The sequence below is a fragment of the Poromitra crassiceps genome, assembly GCF_964638095.1.
Source record: "Poromitra crassiceps genome assembly, chromosome: 13".
Taxonomy (NCBI): domain Eukaryota; kingdom Metazoa; phylum Chordata; class Actinopteri; order Beryciformes; family Melamphaidae; genus Poromitra; species Poromitra crassiceps.
The window spans coordinates 20,793,703-20,815,626 of NC_139644.1; the positions used below are offsets into that span (position 1 = coordinate 20,793,703).

Genomic DNA, 21,924 nt, shown 5'->3' on the forward strand with positions numbered 1-21,924 from the left:
TGAACTGTTTGCGTGTTGGTAGAAAAAACCTTCTTCTTCTTCTTTTTTGGAGTTTGATGGCGGTTGGCAAACATATGTATGTGCATTACCGCCACCTACTGGAGTTTAGAAAACCGCCCACACGGGACAGCCTAAAACTAAAACAAATGCACCCAGAAACCACCCAGGGATATTTGATTGGTCAACATTATACTGGCTTTCTATTGGTTTATCTTTTTGATACTGATGTTTCGCTCTAAATCCAAGAGCAAAGAGAAAATCCAAGAGGAGAAATTCCAAGAGAGAGCACACTCAATTTGAATGGGAGCATAGACTGAGAGCACAAGCAGACAAAATCGAAGTCCGAGGACATGATATTTGAATGTGAGTGCATGAAATCTGTCCATAAAGAAAAGTTTTGAGCGCGAGCGTAAAGTTTTGAGCGCGAGTGTAAAGTTTTGAGCGCGAGCGTATAGTTTGAGGACAAGCAGAGTAAATCTGAGCACACGCAGGGGCTTTTTGAGTCCAAGGGTCGAAAATATGAACGTGAAATTGATAAATAATGCTCTCAAATTTCTTGAACACCCTCTTGAATATAGATTCTATTATAATTCCATATGGAGGAGGACAACGGTGAAGATAGCACAGACAGACCGCTCCACTTCGTGCGAAGTGTAGAGCCAACACCGGGCGAGGGGAGGTCCAGGCGGGCAGGCAGGCTGCAGCGGGACCGGTCGGGCAGTGGAGCATGAGGATCATGAAGCCGTTCTTCTCCCTGATGCTCAGCCTCGTCATCCTGGGCAGCGCGCTGACCGCTCTCTCCTGGTACACCTTCAACGAAACAAGGTAACCGCTAAGTCAAACTACTTGGTGACTTCATTGTTAAATGGGGATATAATGGTGCTGTACGGCTGTAGAAAGTGCGAGTGTGGTATAGCCTACCTGTAATACCGTAATGATAATACATTTTATTTGTCATGCACTTTTCATTTAAGATAAATCTCAAAGTACAGAGTAAAAAAAACAAAAAACATAGGCTATACAATGCATCAAAGGCAGAGAACATTATAAAAAGTCACACGGCCTCAAAGGCCCGATTAAAAGAGTGTAGACAATGTAGCCTACTTTAGCCTACTTCATTTCATTTAGCAGACGCTTTTATCCGACCAAAGCGACGTAGGCTACATAATGAGTTATATAGGCTACAAGCAATAGCCTAAATTAATCAGAGGAAAACATGAATAAGAGACAACCTAATAAGATAACCTATAATAAGACAATACAAAACAACGAGGAAGGGTTTTAGCACCGTTTTAACTGTGTAAATGTAACAGTCTCGGGTCGGGAAGGGTAGGCTATATTCCAAAGTAGAGACCAACCAATAAGGATTTTTATAACTGATACCGATTACCGATTTTAGAGAGGGGGAAATCACCGATATGCAGCCGATATCGTGAATTTTTGAGCTGGAATGAAATGGTTTAAGCACGGCTAAAGTATGCACAGGACATGTGCACCTATGTGCAGTGAATATGCCACTGTGTCTGACTTGTCTTATCACTATACTGCCTTATTGCTTGTTGTGTCTCTTGTTGTTGTTTTTGCACTCATATGCCCTACATTTGTAGCCTACTATGTTGTAAACGGAGTCCACAGCGCAAGAATTTCACACGTGATACTTGTACCATGGAGTGACAATAAAAATCTTGAATCTTGAATCTTGAATCTTGAATCTTGAGTCTTGAATCTTGAGCGTTGTGTGGAAACAAGGAAGTAATTTGATGCAGATTTGCTACGAAAATGACGTTTCACGTAACTATGGATTATTATTTCATCACGTGGTGAGTACCCGATGTCACAACATGTACATAGAGCTTTCTGGCGCTGTGTTTTGTTGACTTTGAACTGCGATATCGATATCGATACTATTGCACCCAGAGGGCGCAGTTTCGCCAATAGCAAAACTTGGAAAAGTTGCTGAATGGTTAAGCTATGATGAGACAATTTACTGTAAACCCATTATACAAGGGATCAGCCGAGCAGCATTTTGGTAAACAAACCGCGTCACTGGGTGGCAACGGCAATGGAACCCTATGGAGCCCAAGTGGCGCGAGGCGTGAGTGTCCGCTCTAGCCATGCATATATTATACACCAAACTCTTGAGTTAATTCTGCTCTCACAAATATAAGCAATGTGATGTATAGTTTTTGAGATATTTACGTTTGTTTGGCACAACTCATACTATTAACTGCCGGGGGTTCTGTATTTCTGGGTGGCAAGTGACGTCAATGTATGAGAACAATGATTACATAATGTAATCATTGTTCTCATCTATTTTGTGGTTCTCAACGTGGGGTCCACCAGGGCTTCTGGGGGGTTGGGTGGGGTGTGTGGTCCAGGGGTCCCCACTGCAAATTGATGAATCTTTAAACTTCAACATTATTTTATTTACAAGAAGTTAACACAAGAATGTAGAAGAATCACTGTTCTGATAGTTTCACTGTTATCGCTCAACCTACAATACAGATGGTTATGGAATTCGGGACAAAATAATTTCTAACAATACAAATATTCTGAGATTTGGGTCCGAGAGACAAAATTCGACAGACTAAATTAGGGATCCTTGATATGGAAAAGGTTGAGAATCACTGATAAATGGTATAGTGATATAGTTGATTGTTGTCATCATTGCTACAATGAAAACATGGCCTGGCAGGAGTCATATCCTAACACCTCTGAGGCATCAGTGACTCTCTCTTCTTACCGCTTTCAGACAGACACGGTTCTGGTTCTGGCTTTGGCTCCGTTCTGGAGTCTCAGAACCTTGGTGCTTTCTGGCGAACCAGCCCGTGTTCACACCAGTTTAAGCGGAACCAAAGTGGGAGGACATTATTCGGTAGTCCTTCATTTTTTTTTTATTTTTTTTTTAAAGTTTATTAATTATTTGGTCTGGCGTTCGAGTGAACCCAGCCTTGGCCCTCTCTTCTGCAAGTTTGGCATACGACTTGTTCTTTCTTGTACTGCTTTCTAGCTTTTCTTGAAATTCGGTAGATGCCCAAATCACCACTAAACATTTGGTTTCCTCAGGAGACCACTCCAAATTATTTTTCTCCATGTTGTCACTGCCTTCTTCTCCTTCCTGCTCGTTTTCACAGCCTAGAATGAGACACGCCCACTGATGATGTCACGGTTCCCAAGGAAAACCAACTATTTTTTGGTTCCGCTGAGAACCAACTTTTCAGGTTCCGAACCAATTATTTTTTCGGTCTGAACGCGCCGGCCAGTTCAGATTAGGGTTCTGGAACCAGAACTGGCACGGAGCCCTGCCGGTGTGAAAGCCCTGTGAGCTATTGGATTAATTTACAATGTTACACCCTTTTAAGTAATGCTGAGGATGAGCATAGGGTCAAACAATAGATGGAGAGCAGGTTTTCTTCTTCTATCGATGTAAACAACAGATTCAGCCATGAAGCCATGACAAATGGCATCCTGGGCTCAGCAGCACATTAGATTAACTCGTTATCTTGCTCTTTGGCTTTTTGCATTTGACTAATCTGATCAGCTGTTTTCTCTCTATTCCTCTCATTTAGAAACGTGCAACCTCGAGCCGCTGTCGCTGTCCACCAAGCCTGGGAGAAAAATGCCGTTAAGCCCTCGGCTAAACCATGCAAAAGCTGCGGGTGAGAGCAAAAAAGCATCACTGGTTCTTTGTTACCTCTCATCAAGTGCTACAGGTTTTAAAATGTGTGTGTGTGTGTGTGTGTGTGTGTGTGTGTGTGTGTGTGTGTGTGTGTGTGTGTGTGTGTGTGTGTGTGTGTGTGTGTGTGTCAGGTTCAACATCATTGATAAATTAGTGGAGCATTACTCTCGCACCTGGAGGAAGCAGGAGGACAATTCCAAAAAGTTCAGGTAAGAAAAAAATAATCATGTGAAATGTTCCTCAAAGATTTGCTGAAATCCAGTAAATATCAAGCATCCCTCTGGGACTCATTTCCCCTCATATATATAGAAGGAGAAGAACTGTACACATGGAAGTAGTAAGTATGCATGGCAAAGTAATATGCACAGTAGTATGATATAATATGGGCAGTAGCATGTATCGATAACAAGAAATGTGATAGGAAACAGCTTTAGCGAATTTGTAGCAAAACTCCATTCAAAAACATGCCGTTTTAACAGAGGGTCCATTCCTGGCATTGTGCCAAAAATGAGGCAGTCAAAATAGTGGTCGCACCGTTTTCAATCATTGTGGGTGATTTATTTTACAAGTGGCATTCAAGTCATATCTGACTAGTTTTAAATTTATGTTGTAACGTGGATACAGGAGAGACTATTTGTTTCGTATTGCAAATAGAACGACGGACATAATAATAAAAACGCATCGGACTCACAAGTGTGCAAGGTTTTCTGTGCGTGACAATCTTTTTTCAGATGGCAGATAAAAAAAACGCATACGAAATTTCGGACTGTGTTTGAGTGAGATGGTCCTACTTCATGCAAATGATAAGAATTGTTATATGAATCTTAATTTTCAAACAAAGTTACAAAAACGTTTGTGTAAGCTGTCAATTGTTGTTCTTAGAAAGAAAATCGGAATCGGCAAAAATCGGTATCGGCAAGTCAGACTATTCAAAAATCGGAAATCGGAACCAGCCAACAAAATTGCAATCGGTGCACCCCTACTCGAAGGTCCTGGGTTCGATTCCCATCTGGGACGCTGTAAACGCTGAAGGAATGCGTGCCCGTCCGCATGTCCTCAAGTGCCCACCGCCCGGGTGGGGTCGTCAAAAGGGCCTTTCTGTGTGGAGTTTGCATGTTCTCCCCGTGCCTCCCGGGGGTTTCCTTCATATAGGAACCCCTTCACCAAAACATGCAATATCCTGGTTGCTGATGTGGTGCCTCCTCTGGTCGTTAAGGGCGCCTGTTCGGAGGGAGGGGAACTCGTTGGAATAGCGTGATCCTCCCACGTGCTATGTCCTACCGGTGAAGCTTCCCCTGTCAGGTGAAAAGAAGCGGCTGGCTAACTGCCCATGTCTCGGCGGAAGCATGGAGCCAGTTTTCGGCTCTCCCCAGATCGGCAGAGGGTGGAGCAGCAACCAGGATAAATAAATTAAAAATTAGCACTAATGGGGGATAAAAATTTGATAAAAAATCAGGGGAAAAAATATATATATATATCGACCGATATATCGATATCGGAATTTTTTTACTCCCTAATATCGGTATCGGCATCGGCCTCAAAAATCCAGTATCGGTCGGGCTCTAGTTCCTAGTTATCGAGACTTCAGTTACCAAGTGTGTCTTGGACATTAAGTATCCGCACGTAAATCCACTAGTCTCACAGCAACCTTAACAGTATGAACAACTCAGAAATGGATTTAGCGGATAGATTTCCACCAATCAAGGAAGACCCTGAGAATCCAGCTTCCGAGCCCTCGTTCCAAACCCTGTGGCCCGGGTCGCCGGCCACTTCACATTTTGTCACGGTGGGGACCTCGCAAACAGCGTTGCAGACCTTGCAAAGGGACAACATTCTTCAGGGTCTGCTTGACAGCCACAGGGAAACACACTGGGTGCAAGTGTTCTTCACAGACATTCTTCAGGACCTGCTTGACAGCCAGAATGAAGCAGCCCGGGCAGCCCGGGCTCTGGCTTCCAAGGCCGATGATCGGCACGCCCTCCTGGTTAACCGGCTAGATCGGCTCGACGAATGGACCGCCCGGGCAGAGGGGGGTGTCTTTCCGCAGTCTTCCGCTCCCCCTCCTCCTGAGCAGATCGTTGCCCCAACCCAAACACTGGAGGTTTCCAGTGCAGCCATGCCTCTTGCTCCCACTATGCCTGATTCGCAGCAGCTGGTTGAGCCACAGGACGTACCCCTGCTAGGTGCTGCTGAGTGTGGAGACGATTTCAAGGAGAGGCTCACAGGTTTACTGCGGGCCGAAGGCATGACGGTGGATGACCTCCGAAGGTTATTCCCTACTGCTCCAGTACCTCCTATTCCTTCTGCCACTGCATCTGCTTCCGAGCGGACCGTCGCCCCGGAGGTTTCCAATGCTGCCCTGCCCCCTGCTTCTTTTCCTCCGGGTTTTCTGCAGCAGGCGGGACCACAGGGCGCCGGAGCGGGCCTCATTGGGCATAGTCGCGTCTCGGCCCCCCGCCCGGTTTTTATGCCTGAAACGTTCACTGGTACCGGCCGTGATTGGTCGGATTGGTCTGAACATTTCGAGCTTGCTGCCGATGTGAATGGGTGGGATGACCAATTGAGATTAAAATGTATGTCATTGCTGCTGTCGGGCCGCGCTCGGGACCTTTTTAGTGGCCTTTTAGCAGAGACTAAGAACGATTTCACCTTGTTGAAGGCCGCTATGGCTAGATGTTTAGAGCCGTATGATAGTGAGGGCTGGTCTCGGGCGAGCTTTGCTTCAAGACGCCGGCTACGTGGTGAATCAGCTCAGGAGTTTGGCAGCCACCTGCGGAGGCTTGTTAGTAGAGCCTACCCCTCGGCTGACGCTCACACCCAGGATCTGTTGGCGAGGGAGCAGTTCATTACCCATTTTGCGACTGGTGAGTTCCGCATTAACCTCCGTAGTTCCGAACCCCCCACACTGGACGCTGCTATAAATCTTGCGTCTTGAGGCTCGGCCTTTAGATTCTGCGGAGCCTTCTGGCGCTCCGCTCTCTGAGCCTGCGACACCCCCTTTGGCTCCGTCTTCCGAGTTTGGAGCATCCGCTGAGACCCCACCTTCGGAGTCTGCAGCATTCCCGCTGACTCCACCTTCTGGGTCTGCAGGATCCCCTTTGGCTACGCCTTCTGAGCCCTCAGCATCCCCGGCGCTTTTGCCTTCAGAGTCTGCAGCGCCCTCTGTGGTTGTATATCGGTTGCGTCGGTCGGGCCGTTCGCGTGGCAAGTCTCGTTGGACGCCAGGTGGCGCCCGTAGAGGGGGGGTACTGTTAGATGATGTCATACCTACATCTCCCCATGAGTACGAACTGTTGGATGATGTCATGACTACATCACTATCTGATTACGTTAGTGGACGCTGTTAGGTTTTCATCATTGGGTGGTCGACAGTGATGATGTCATAATTCATGATCATGTCGTCTCTGATGGCCTTACTGATGATGTCACAACGCAGTGTGATGTCATAGTCGGGACCTATAAGGGGGTGCTCTGCAAGTCCTCTGTAGTTGTTGATAGACTAACCTCATGGCAACCTTCTGCAACAGTTCCCATCTTCGAACCTTGCAGACTCAGCTATCAAGTGCTACAGCGTTCCTAGTTATCGAGACTTCAGTTAACTAGTGTCTTGGACATTAAGTATCCGCACGTAAATCCACCAGTCTCACAGCAACCTTAACAACTACAACACTGCCAAACTGTATCAAGTATGTGCCCAGTGTTGGGGCTCTATCTTCCGACAGGCAGTATCCCTTAAATCAGTGGTTCTCAACTGGTGTAGCCTCAGGACCCACTATTTTCCTTGTCATGAAGTCGCGACCCAAATTTCAGATTTTTTTTTAAACCACTCAAATTTATTGCACAAAAAATAGCGCATTAATTTAATACACAATGCCTTCATGCACTGTTATAAACCTCAAATGAACAAAAAAGTGCAACAGAAGTGCAACTAGGGCTAAAAACCAATTGAAATAAGGCAGACTTGAATTACAGGCCTATATGTTTCAAACTGGTCATGCTCAGAAAGTCTTATTTGAACTGTATGAAATATGAAATAAAAGGCAGACTTATCTTGAATTACATGCCTATATGTTTTTAAACAAGTTAATAATAATAATAATAATAATAATAATAATAATAATAATAATAATAATAATAATAATAATAATAATAATAATAATAAAACAAGTTAACCTGGTCATGCTAATCCAGTTTCAATAGTCTGAATTTAACTAATATGAAATAAAAAGGCAGACTTTTCTTGAATCACAGGCAGGCTATATATGCTTTTTAGTTAAACTGGTCATAACTTTTAATTAAACTGGGGCCATGCTAATCCAGTTTCAATAATCTGAATTGAACTAAAATTAAATATGAAATGAAAAGGCAGACTTCTCTTGAATTACAGGCAGAGCATATGCTTCCACTTGTTAAACAAGTAAAACTGGTCAGGCTAATCCAGTTTCAATAATCTGAATTTAACTCAAATGAAATATGAAATATGAAAAAAAAAAAAAAAAAAATGGCCAATGTCCGCGACCCAATCAAAACGGCCTCGCGACCCACCTTTGGGTCGCGACCCACCAGTTGAGAAAATAGCATTTGCGCACCTGTTTGCGTGTGCCTTAAGGCAGGGAAGATAGCATCCCGCCTTGCGCCGTCCGCCAGGTGTTCTGCCGAGTTTTGCTCCCCCGCCAATCAGCAAAAAAAAGCATCCCCACCTCACGGGAGCATACTTGTAATAATTTATACAGAAATGTAACTGTTTAAAAGTGATACCATTGTCTGGTAGACGTGACCTCCCTGATTTCTAAGTTAAAACAGTCCTGAAATATGTTGGGGATGCAATTTTCGGCCGGGATGCGGAAAGGTTCACGGCAGGTGTCGCAAGCGCAAATTAGAGCCGTGCCGAAATCATCTGCGCCCCAAAATGCCTGCGCAAACGGGATTTGGGCGGTCTTAACTACCAGAATTATTCACAGGCGTGGCCAGGCAAGGCTGAGCATTACGTCAATCAAAACCAATCAGATTCCCATCTCGCAATGGTTTGTTTGCGTGAGGCATGCAATATGCTGTAATTATCTCCATGCGTAATAGAGTGTACTCACTCGTGCGAGGACAGAGAGAGCTTATTGACAGATCGTCTGTGGTGCCAACGAACCTCCGGCTTATGAAGTTTTCTCAATTCATTTCCCTCTTTGCGATGTGATAAAAGTTTCTCAGTGAGTTATAGTTGATTGCCTCACTGAATTATCTGCTAATACCCAATTTTAGCAGCATAATTTGATGTCTTGACGTGGCAAGGCTGCGCGTAATGACATATCCAAAACAACGCCTGCTTTGGCTTGTGGCAGCCAATGCCCAGTACAGTTATCACAGGCATGTGCTTGTGTCTGGAATAAACCCAAACTTAAAACACATCAGGTAATTAAAAGTAATTATGTCACTGAACATGAACATTATAAAGTATAATTGAACAAGAAAAGATCATTGTGTGTTCAAACACTTTAATCGAGAACTTGCTGTGTTCTACAGAGATCTGCTGAGCAGCAAATGCAGTGGCCTCACCAAGGCCATCATCACACAGGCCAACACTCTGCTGGGATCCAACATTGTGTACGATGGTGAGGGTAAGAGGAAGCCCCTCGAGGTGACGCCCGAGATCTTCAGCACCTTTATAAAGGCAAGTTGTTTTTTACTTGCCAGAAGTTTTTTACTTGCTGCTGTATAATTGCAGTGCTGATCCACTTATTATTCCTCGTGTGAAAATGATTTGTGATTCTTAACATGTGCAGTGATGTTTTCCCCTGTGGGATTCTATTTTGTTATCCATGGGTACTAAATATTAGTAGTAATTACATGAGTCCTGTAAGGAAGCTGATATTTTCAATGACACATCAAAGATCACCATGATCACCCCAATTCATTCTGAATCGCTGGAGGAGTCTAGCATAGTCAAATATAGAGGCACAAATTAAAATCACATTTTTGATCATTTTCTCCCGTTTAATGGAAACAATGTCCAATTAGTCGTTTAATCATCAATTAATCATAATTAGTAAAACTCTAAACGGAGAGAGTCTGGTCAAGCGAGACTAGTAGAACTGAAGAGGAGGGGGGGCGTACCTTGAAGCTACCAGGCACGCCCATTACCAGGTATGCCTCTGTCTTGCCGTCTGCAATCAGACCCTTCTCCAATGAATGGTTGCGACCACGGTTAGTGCCACAATTCCCAGACCAAAATAGAGTGGCGATAAGACTTATGCACTCACACGTTATACAAACATAACTTTACCAACTATACATCAATTCACAACAAAACTTAGAACATAACAGAGTTGAACTGGGGACCTCTTGATCTGCAGTGAAATGCTATGCCACTGAGCTACTGTATATACCCCCTAACAGTAATAGCCCAATGTACTGTAGTTCAATAATGAGAGACTGGTAGAAAGGTTTAATAAGCTTTAATGATACATTAAACAAAATAAATTTTTGTGTATGACATAATGACGCTCCTACTGAGATGATGAGAGGAGGGCGTCAGTGATGAATAGGATAGAAAATCCCTCATAGGGAATTCTTCAGGAGACATGATGTTGGTGGTGGTCAGGGGAGGAGGTGGAGCAAAAACAACTGCTTCAACGATGATATGATCAGCAACTGAGATGACACACAGCAGCACATAGCAAACATAGTAAAACATGGACTCTGATATACGACGCCGGTTAGGTGATTGGCTCAGCAGGAAAGAAATAGCTTGGGCTGATTGGTTATTGCCACAGAGGGGAAGCATGGGAGACTGTGAATGGATGAGGAGACAGCATGAATGAAAGGGGGCGTGCATAACAATGAATGGGTTATACAACCTCAAAGAAAGGGGGCATGTACTGTGATATAACCTGAACTGGGCGATGGCTGCTAAGTAGTCTTCATTATTGAAATTAGTCTAAACTATTGCAGTGCCCGTCCCCCCATTCTTCTATCTTGTTCTCAAGATAAACAACTTTTTGTGTTGCCAGTAGGTGGCGATGTGCCGAATTGCACGAAAATAGGGCACTGCACTCCATCAGGCCCCCCTTAGCGGCGTTAGCGCACTCTCAAACTTTGAAGTCGATACGAGATAGGCGAAGGACAGAGAGAGAAACAGAGAGACAGACACTCATGTCATTATAGTGTAGACATCACGTTATCTCGGCTCTGTTTTGTCCTTCTTGTTCCTTGTTCCTTTGGCTGTCATGGAGCGTAAACTTTGAGTCAAATACACTTCCCTCACCATGGCTCCTGGTCCATCATCACACACAGGGGTGTCAAACTCATTTTAGTCCACGGGCCACATGCGACCCAATTTGGTCTCAAGTGAGCCAGACAAAGAAAATCAATGAATAATAACCTATAAATAACAACACCTGCAAAGGTTGTGTGCGCGCGCGCGCGTGTGTGTGTGTGTGTGTGTGTGTGTGTGTGTGTGTGTGTGTGTGTGATTGTGTGTGTGTGTGGAATTACAAGTAAATTTTAAGAACACGTTTTCACAGCTCTCTGCTACCATAGGCTGATCAAACAAATGATCAAATCTACTGTCTGTAAGTTTGCATTACAATTGACAAGCAACTGCAATTGTCTATATTCAAGGGTACTGAAAATAGTTTACCATTTAGTGATGAATACAGAAAACATGATTATGCTAATTACTCCTGAAGCCTTCACAAGTGCATCAAATTGGATTGAAGGACTTCTCAGTGCAATTTTTACACTTTGTAAAGTCGTCCTGTGGGCCGAATTGGACCCTTTGGCGTGCCGGTTCTCACCCCCTGGCCGTATGTTTGACACCCCTGGTCTATCATGAACAGGTGTGTGTGTGTGTGTGTGTGTGTGTGTGTGTGTGTGTGTGTGTGTGTGTGTGTGTGTGTGTGTGTGTGTGTGTGTGTGTGTGTGTGTGTGTGTGTGTGTGTGTGTGTGTGTGTGTGTGTGTGTGTGTGTGTGTGTGTGTGTGTGTGTGTGTGTGTGTGTGTGTGTGTGTCCGTGTTTATGAATACGATAATACATGTAAAGTGTTGGTGTTGATTCCAGGAGAATCCCTTTGGAAATAAATCATGGGACACGTGTGCTGTTGTGGGGAATGGAGGGATCCTGGTCAACAGCAGCTGTGGAGAGAAGATAGATTCTGCCCAGTTTGTTATCAGGTGTGTACTCGTCCATTACATGCAATCTCATAATGGAGTGTGAAATGCTGATAGGTCATCACCACCCCTGTTCAAACTCCATGTAGTGATTTTCCCCGTCACCCTCGTTCAGGTGCAACCTACCTCCTTTGCAAGATAACTATAAGAAAGATGTGGGCAGCAAGACTGACCTTGTGACAGCAAACCCGAGCATCTTAACAGCGAGGTGAGTGTGTGGATGTGGATACATCTCGTCATCAACTTTAACATCAACAGTTAACCTGCAACATCTCCTCTGTGTTTTCTTTCAGGTTCAGGTCTCTGACGCAGCGCCGCTCCCCCTTTGTGGAGAGCCTGCGTCTCTACGGCGACTCGCTGCTGCTGCTGCCTGCCTTCTCCTACCTGCGCAACACGGACCTGTCCATGCGGGCCCTGTACTCCATCCAGGAGTATGAAAGCCCCACCCGGCCCGTTTTCTTCAACCCGGACTATCTGCGGAGTCTGGCCCACTTCTGGCGCTCCCAGGGCCTCAAGGCAGTGCGGCTCAGCACCGGCTTCATGGTGGTAAGCCTGGCGCTGGAGCTCTGCACCAACGTGCACGTGTACGGCTTCTGGCCGTTCAGCGAGCACCCGGTCAGAAGCCAGTCCCTCACCAACTACTACTATGACGACACAAAGCCCAACGCAAACCTCCACACCATGCCTGGGGAGTTGGAGCACTTGTTGAAGCTGCACAGTCAGGGTGTGCTCGAGCTTCACCTGGGAGATTGTGTGCCACCCAGTAGGTAGGCACTGCACCCAGAAAGCACAGTGCCAGCAGGTATGTGCTGCACCCAGACAGCACAGTGCCTTCTCCCTAGCCTCAGCCTTGGGGCTTTCTCAGTCACTCAAGATTCAAGATTCGAGATAGCTTTATTCTCTGTCACACAGTGAATTCTCCTTTTGACAGGCTCCATAAAGTGCAGCTCAAGAATACATTTTCACATTAAAAACACACATACATTAATACATACAATAAAAACAGACATCAGACAAAGCAGTGTTTATAAAATGTAGTGCCTATTTAAAAAGTCCAGTCATTTAAAAATAATAATAATAAAACAAGTGTTATGGTTTAAGAAGCTAAAATGTTGTTGTTTAAAAAAACAAAAACAATGTGCCTATTTTAAAATGTTCAGGGCGGTGGGTGCAGATGGGATGAATGATTTTTTGTATGTGTTTTTCCGCGCCAGTGAAATTCTGTAACGGCGGCCTGATGGAAGTAGCTGAAATGATTGGGGGAGGGGGTGAGAGGGGTCCTGTGTGATTTGTGTGGCTTTCCTGATTAATGACCGGTTGTATATTTCAGACAGGGGAGTTTGGGGTGAACCGATGATTTTGCTTGCCTGATTGGCTATACGGGAGAGTTTGGTTTTGTATTTACTTTACTTTATGTCATTTAGCAGACGCTTTTGTCCAAAGCGACTTACAATACAATACAATACAGTGCAGTACAATATAAAATCAAAGAATACACATTATCAGCAACAATACAGAAAAATATATCAAGCAATGAACAAGGTAAAAATATATATATATATATAAAAAGGAGCACTTATAAAGACAGCAAACAATAGGCAAGATAAACAATCGACAATTGAATATTGAATATATATTTGACGGTGAGGGAGTTGTACCAGGATGTGTTATTGAAGGTGAGAATGGATTCGATGAGTGATCCGTAAACCAGGGTTTAAAATGCCCTGGTTTAAAATGCCCCTTTTTGTACACTGAGTCAATGTGCTGGGAGAAGGACAGGGAGGTGTCAATTTCTGTCCCCAGGTACTTAAAGGATTGTACCTGCTCAACCAGCTGGCCGTTGATGCTAAGGGGTTGGAAGAGAGAAGGCTGGTGACAGTCTGCCTTCTCCCTGCTCCCAAAGCACAGCTCTTTAGTCTTGCTGGTGTTGAGCTCGAGGGAGCTTTCTTGAAACACCAGGGCTAGGTTGTCTGCCGCCTGGTGGTACTCGGCCAGGGCATCGGCCCCAGTCAGGTGGGCCACCAAGGCCATGTTGTCTGCATATTTTAACAGCACCATCCCTTCTCTGCTGCAGGTGATGTGGTTGGTGTAGGCAGCGAAGAGTGGGGGGGATGAGACGCAGCCTTATCCACTCACTTATTACTCACTAAGCATTATGTGTTAGACTGAACGGATGAGTCCCTGGCACACGTGTGGATCATGGATGATGGTTGCTTGGAGGTGGAGTTAATGCTGAGCAGGTCCATCAGCAGCCAAGACATTTGCACTGAAGTCAAAATGCAAAAACCACAAGACTGTAAATATTATATTCAATAATCTTATTTTGTATTTACGACTATTTATTATCAGGCTTGTTCCAGCTGGATTCTGGTGGTACAGTTACTTTGCTCAAACTGGAAAGCCATTCCTTCCACACAGACATGTTCTTAAAGGACCGCAATGGAAACAAGCTTTTAGCTTTATTGCGTTTCACACCATACGGCCCCGAAGCAACGCTCAACCTACGCTGAACCCACAAGTTTAATTTCTGCATCCTTGTTAACAGGCGAATCCATTCACACCAGCCGCACATGTGCCTTTCTCAAACCATGCTAAAGCTGCGCTTAAGCGATCGTTCAGGATTCAGTTCTATTTTCCAAGCGTGAAGTGTGAAGCTGCCAGGCATGAAGTCAATGGAAGTTGTGGGCGGGGTCAATGCACGCTGAGCGAGGCACTGAGGAAAAGAGTGATTCTTGTGTGACCGGTTAAGCGTGAGCTCAGCTTCAGCTTCAGTTCTGCTTACGCTTAGTTCACACAGACAACCTACGCCTTGCCTTGCCTCAACCCACGCCTGCGCCGAGCTGGGCGTGAACCTGTTACACGCTTTTGCGATCACACCGCACGCCTTTTGCACGCCGAACCTGGAGCCGAGTCACAAGCGCCTCTCCTCTCTCCCGACTATTTTTTCACGTGTTGTCCAGAATTGTCATGGGTAGCCTCTAGGTAAAATAAATCTGATATATTTAATGTTCTATTGATGCTGGATATGTATAACCAGGTCTGACTATAGTCGGACATTTTAGAGAGGTGATCTTGCAAGAATATGTGCTGGCACAACAACATTGTCCATCTTGCTTCTTCGGTCGCTATTCTCTCTCATGAAGATTTGTTTGCAGACAGGGAGAAAGCCACACGTGATAGCTACCCGTCAATCTCTCTCTCTCTCTCTCTGCTCAACACTGTTGTAGTAACTCCATTTTATTTTGAAATTCAGTTGACTTTGCCATTTCCCACGGATATTGTCGCGTTTTTCTTTCATGGCTTGACAGAAAAGCCTGCCTGCACGCGCCTTGTCGGCTTGAAAATAGAACTCACACCTAAACGATCAAATCGGCATGGCACAGGCAAGGCGTGGGTACACGCAGGGTTCACGCTGAGGCGCCCTGGGTACACAGCCTCGTTGACTAAAACGGACGCCTATTTAAAAGCGTGGGTAAAGGCAAGGCGTAGGCAAGGCTTGGGTCGCCGGTGTGAACCCAGCCTATTATGTTAAGCACCGCCGGTTGCACCAACTGGTCTTACACTGGTCTTAAGCTAAGTTGGTCGTAACTTTACGACCTAACAGCTACGCCGGTTGCACCAAGATGCTTCTTTTCACTACGCCCAGGCGTAAGAGTTACGCCTGGTCAGGAGGAGGCGTAGCGCCTGCCTGTAACAGAGATCTCCGTGTCTTATCAGCGGAGACCGTTTTGAGTCCTTACCCTCATCGTCGTAACACAGCCAGTTCTCCATCTTTTGAAGCATGATGTTAGATTACAACGAGCTAGTTGTGTGGCTTAGCCTTCCAAAATGTTGCCGTTAATTTTTTAGAATGTAATACATAGAATTGGGAACGTTACATTCAATTTCATTCAGACTGTCTTTCTGGCTCAATCGCCGCGAGGGAGGGTGAGAGGAGGGAGGGTGTGGCTGAGAGAGCGTAGTGGCACAGTGCTCCAAGCAGGTCGCGAGGCACATCTTTTGCAACATCATCCAATCAGGGTGCATTCCCTGGCAATTCACATGGACGCGCATTGCTACGACCAGCATAGTTAAGACCAGACGTAAGCCGTGTTGGTGCAACAGGCGTAAGTCCATGGTCTTAACTAAGACCGACGTAGGAGTTACGACCAGGCATAGTTAAGACCAGTTGGTGCAACCGGCCTGGTGAACAAAGGCTTATGCCAATCACACTGACAGTTAAGCCTTGCCTTGCCTTGCCTTGCCTTGCTTTGCCTTGCCTTGCCTTGCCTTAGCACCTGGTGAACAAGGCTTATGCCAATCACACTGACAGTTAAGCGAGCTCAAACAAAATGTATTTTGTTGTAGGTGCAGATGACCAGCGTGAGCCAACTTAGAAATCAAATGTGAATGTTTGTTAATTTGATTTCTGTGAACAAGAAGTGGTGAGGGGAATGAAAGTGTAAGTGAATAAATATTTATCAGAAAAATTCTCTCAGTGATTGACTGTCTGCATTTTGTTGCTCAACCAAAAGTGGGATTCAATGTTAACTGGATGATAGTAGGTGATGTTTTCTCAGCAATTTACCTGATTTAGTGTCTTTGAGGTCAATGCCCAACATCTGCCACTAGAATGCAGTGTTTCGACTTATAAACAGCAGATTCTGATGGTTGATATGGGACAAATTATTTACTGTTACTTTAATGGCTTTGCTTTACATTGGAACATGGCATTGATTTATGATTTTACAGATTGTAAAATCTCTCATCTGTTTGCCACTGAGAAACCTTAGTAAAATTTTCCCCTGATATGTAGGGTACAGTAAATGCCAGCATGCTTAATCTGATCACACTAATCTGATCCATATTCCATACAGCTGTGCTATCAGTGACCTATACATTACTGCTCCTTCCACTTCACTGACTTTCTCCTGCGTGTGCTACTGCAGGGCATCCCACAATTACCGGGTGGACCCGACACAGAAACATCTGGATGCTGCTGTCACAGGATCAGGGCAGAACCTGACTAGGACAGTCTTGGAAAGCAGTGGGTCACTTTGTCCTTTTCTGTCACCAAAGTCACAATGGTAGCATGTAGACGCCATCTCTAAAATGACATCTGTGCAGGGTTGGTGCAGCCAGCCAATTAGGCCATTGATGGGATATATTATGTTTGTTTCCGTTTGGAGAAATTTTATTTGAGAGAAAATAGCCCGCTGCCACAAGTAGCTATCCCAGAGAGCACTCATGGGATTCCATTAATATCGGCAGTACATCCAGCTGCAGCACATAGTCACTCCCAGTGGCCATTCTCTCCAGGGAACTTTTTTATTTGAGAAATCACAAAAACATACTGAAATCTTTCCATTTCCCCTTTTACTCTTTATTCTCCAGGCACTTTGGCTGTTAACTCACTATTGAAGACAGACACTAAGTGGAAAGCTCAATGTCCTTTATACTTTCAATTTCATATAGCCTAATCTTTGGATGATTTTTGAAAAATCCTGACTTCAGTTGAGACTGAAGCAGTATTCATTTTGTTGCACCAAAGACAATGCAATTTCTCACCATTGTGAGAGGGTAATTGGCAGCGAGATAGCCTACGAGCCCTAGCTGGGCCGTTAATGTATTGACATAAGTTCAAGCCTCACAGACTCAAATGTTCTTTCATCACAGTCTGAAGTTCAGCTGTCACCAAATTAACTGCCAAAGGGACAAACAAAGTGACATGGTTGACGTGACACATCTTGCCAGTCTGCTAGTTGTTCCTGCTACTGACAAAACATCAGTTTGTGTGACTGTAATTCTCCTGATAGGACTGCAGAGCCCCCTGCTCTCCACCAAAATCAAACAAGTCTCATTACAAGACGAGTACATTAAGTTACCACAACATCTCAACAGAAGTCTTATTTTTCCACTCACTTTTCTTGACCTGGACCCTAACAGAAGAAGACAAACATGATTGCATTTGATTTATTTTGGTAGGAAAATAAGTCTTTACATGCAACTCAAATGTATTCATCAAGAAACTAATTTCCAAAAATTGAATAAACATTGGTAATTGACTGTGGGGGATACCAGAATGCACTCGAAGAGACATAATATTACATACAAAAGGCATAGAAAAACACAAATACAGTACATGTATGAGTTTTTGAGTGAGTTTGTACTGGTCATGCTTTTATTAGCACATCCCATATACTGTAGCTAGGTGGCTGTGAGAAACATGTAGGGCAAATGACAGAAGCCTCAATATTACCAGAGTCTCTCATACAGTTGACAGACAGATGCTGAGGGCAGACAGTGTGGGATCTCTGATGCCCAACCAACACAGTATCACAGAAAATTGTAAAATAGCAACGTTTTGGACCAACGTTGCTACGGGTTACACTCACCTGACACTGTCCGTTTTCACTCTGGCTGATGTCAACACATAGTATGCTTCATTAAAGAAAATACACTTTTGTCCTAAGAAATGCACATAAGACCAATCTACTTCCATTAGGTTTCCTGCTGTAATGAAAGCTACCTGGGAAGATTTTTTTAAATTAAATAACCTAGGCTATATGTCTATCACCCAATCATCCCCTCAGCTGCCAACTCATATATAGCCTACAGTAAATGACTCCTCCAAATATGCATAATGCACTTACATTTGCAGAGAAGAAAGAACTTCTAATCAAGTTAATTGATCCAAAAAGTTAGTTCCGACCATTTCTGTCCAACAAGCATGCTCTCTCTCTCTCTCTCTCTCTCTCTCTCTCTCTCTCTCTATCAATTCAATTCAAAGGGGCTTTATTGGCATGAGAAACATAGTATACATTGCCAAAGCAAGTGTAAAATGTAAACAAAAGCAAAATGTGCGTACAGTTAAAGATATAGGAGAATAAAGAAGTGTAACATTGCACTCAAATATAATATACGGTACATAAGTTAGCTTAAGAGTATGCTTACAATTAAATATATTGTAGCGTTCCAGGTAATCCAGGTATTACCTGTAATGTGATGTACAATAGAAGTGTCTAGAGTGCAGCTAGGAACTAATGTGTGCGGGTGTGTTCCTAGGGGAAACGGGGTATATAGGACCAGCGGCCGCTAGGCCGGATGTCAGTCAAGCTATGGAGTGAGCGAGACCGGTTGCTGTGTGTAGAGCTAGCGGTGTGAAGCTAGCTGCTAGGAGCTAAAGGAGCCTGTGAATAAAGAACCTGTACCAACTACAACTCTCCGGTTCCTTGGCGTATCACCGATACGTTACATTGGTGTCAGACAGTAAAGCGGTAGCGCCTCTGATTCGGTCGAGAGGGGAGAGAGTGAGGAGGAACAGCGGAGGAAAAGTTGGAGATCAAAGGCTCGAGTGACCTAGCGGTAGCAAGCTAGCTGTGTGAGCTAGCTGCTACGAGCGCCACGTGTGATGGTGCGCTTAGAAGAATGCCTGTCGGCGAACGGGAGAAAAGAGGAGCTGACGACGGAGATCAGCTCGATGCTGGCGGGCATGGAAGCCCGTGTGTTGAAAGAAGTCAGACGGCTGGTGGAAGAGACTCCTGCCTGGGCAGTAGAGGTGATGCAGACGCTGCGGGAAGTTATGCAGCGGGTGGATTTGATGAGCGCGGAGGTAATGCAGTGTGGAGAACGGCCGGAGGAACCACAAAATAGACTGTGTTGGAGCTGTGGAGAACCGGACCACGTGGCGAGGTGGTGCCGAGGCGGTCCCGGGAGACGGACCGGGTATGCGGGACAACGACATGGACAGCAGGGAGCCTGCTGGGCATGCGGAGCGATCGGACATCTAGCTAGAGAGTGTCGAGAAGCTGTCGGGGACTGGAAGACAGCGAGAGAGGAGAGACGTGCAGGCGGCGGACAGGTGAGACTCTGCTGGACTTGCCAGTCGCCTGAACATTTAGCCAGAGACTGCACTAAGGGTGTGGGCGCTGGAAGAGACACACAGCCGGGGGAGCAGCCGGAGCAACAGGCAGAGGAGCAGCGGAGTAGCGGAGCAGTGAACAGCCCGAGGGAAGCGGGAGACATCACCTGCAATGCTGTGGCAGTCGGGGAAGCGACACTCGAGCCTGCGGGTGAGCCTGGGGGGTTACCGCCGGGGGAACCGGCCCAGCCTAACCGCTACACACCCCCCACGGTTGCACTGCAAAGAGCCGAGGTGGAGATCGACGCCGGTGGTGTTTGCCCTGCTGCCCTCAACACGCCGCCCCCCTGGGGGAGCGGGACGGGAGGACAAGCGAGTGCAAGAGCTGGACGACGACATGGCCATCTGGAGGGTCGACTTGCGCGAGTGGAGACGCAGGCAGGCGGAGGACGCGGATATCGGTCCGGTGCTCGAGGGGGTAACGGCCGGACGCCGGCCCCCTGTGGAGGAGATTCGCTTGTGTTCCGGTGCCACGAGGGGACTGTGGAGCATGTTTCCGGACCTGTATCTGGATCAGGGGATTGTGAAGAGAAAGGGGCACGGACGCACGGGGTTCCAGTGGCTTGTGCCTAGTTGCCTGCGAGGATTGGCGCTACGGTGGGCACATAAGGGCCTTGGATCCAGTCATTATGGGCCCGAAGAGACACTCAGCAACATCGGTGGCATGTACTACTGGGGCAAACAGAAGGAGGATGTGCGGGACTACTGCCTTCGCTGTGTTGACTGTAATGTGCTTCGGGTGGGACAGAAGCTTTGAAAGGGGGGATGGAAATGATGGTGGTTTAAATGAATGGGAAGAAAAAAAGAAAATAAGGTAAATGATGGGGTTGAGTTCAATTGAAGATGAGTGTAAAGAAAAGAGGGAAAACGAAATAAGGTAAATGTGGGAGTTATTGGTGAATTGAAATGTGTGTAAAGAGAAAAGAGGGAATGTAAATGTTGGGGCTTGTGTTAAGTGAAAATGTTGGGGAAAAGGGTGCTAATGGGAAGTAACTAAATGATGGTGGGAGTGAATGCAAAATTAAGTGGTGTTAAAGAGAAGGGCTATTGGAATGGGAATGTGAACAGAAATGTGGGTTGAATTTAAAGGAATGGGAAAAGAGGGAAGAAATGAAAAGAAATGCAAATGGTGGTGGTGGAACGGAAATTAAGAAGTGTGCTGAAATAATAAGAGACAAATTGGGGGAATACAAAATGTTGTGGGGTGGTGTGTTTTGGTACAGGGGGATATGTGTGGGTTGTGGGTGTCAATGTGGGCATTGACTAATGTTGGGTGAGGAGTATGTAGCGTTCCAGGTAATCCAGGTATTACCTGTAATGTGATGTACAATAGAAGTGTCTAGAGTGCAGCTAGGAACTAATGTGTGCGGGTGTGTTCCTAGGGGAAACGGGGTATATAGGACCAGCGGCCGCTAGGCCGGATGTCAGTCAAGCTATGGAGTGAGCGAGACCGGTTGCTGTGTGTAGAGCTAGCGGTGTGAAGCTAGCTGCTAGGAGCTAAAGGAGCCTGTGAATAAAGAACCTGTACCAACTACAACTCTCCGGTTCCTTGGCGTATCACCGATACGTTACAATATACTAAGGAGGTGTGTAAACAGAAACAGCTGTACATCCTGATCCTGATCCTGATCCTGATCCTGATCCTGATCCTGATCCTGATCCTGATCCTGATCCTGATCCTGATCCTGATCCTGGTCCTGATCCTGATCCTGATCCTGAAATCGTGCTGCTGTGTTTACACAACAGATATGGAAGTTTTTTGTTGTCCATCATCATGGTTTCAAAGTCATGGTTCCTCCCTCCCTCTCCCTCCCTCTCTCTCTCTCTCTCTCTCTCTCTCTTTGAGAGGCGTAGACAAATATGTTGCTGTGGCTGGGACATGGGACTGGTAGACTAGAGTCACAACACAAGGATTAAAGAAAGATGTGAAGCTGCAAGAGAAAGAAAGATAGGAGAGCCTGATAACTGAGGAAGTGTGTTCCTGTTCCCTCAAGAGGGGGGGGGGGGGTGGTACACAGATAGGCTACAGCTGGGGAGAAAGCTGAGGAGGAGGGGGGATCTGAAAACGGAGGTAAACGGTGAGAAGGAGGAGGGCAACGGCGGAGATAGCACAGATAACACGCTAACTGCTCCACTTCGTGCGAGGTGTAGAGCCAACACCGGGAGGTCCAGGCGGGCAGGCAGGC

General features: G+C 45.7%; 1 protein-coding gene across 1 annotated transcript; it reads left to right on the plus strand.

Moving 5' to 3' along the window:
• Positions 1–725: 725 nt before the first annotated feature.
• On the plus strand, positions 726–12,609 carry LOC310788413 (alpha-2,8-sialyltransferase 8F-like; the record flags this gene model as incomplete). The annotated part of the gene is made up of 7 exons (XM_083649971.1): positions 726–825; positions 3,570–3,659; positions 3,811–3,888; positions 9,194–9,341; positions 11,729–11,841; positions 11,954–12,046; positions 12,132–12,609. The coding sequence occupies exons 1-7, from the start codon at positions 728–730 to the stop codon at positions 12,607–12,609; spliced, it is 1,098 nt and encodes a 365-aa protein (XP_083506097.1). The 5' UTR covers positions 726–727.
• Between the last annotated feature and the right edge of the window lie 9,315 nt (positions 12,610–21,924).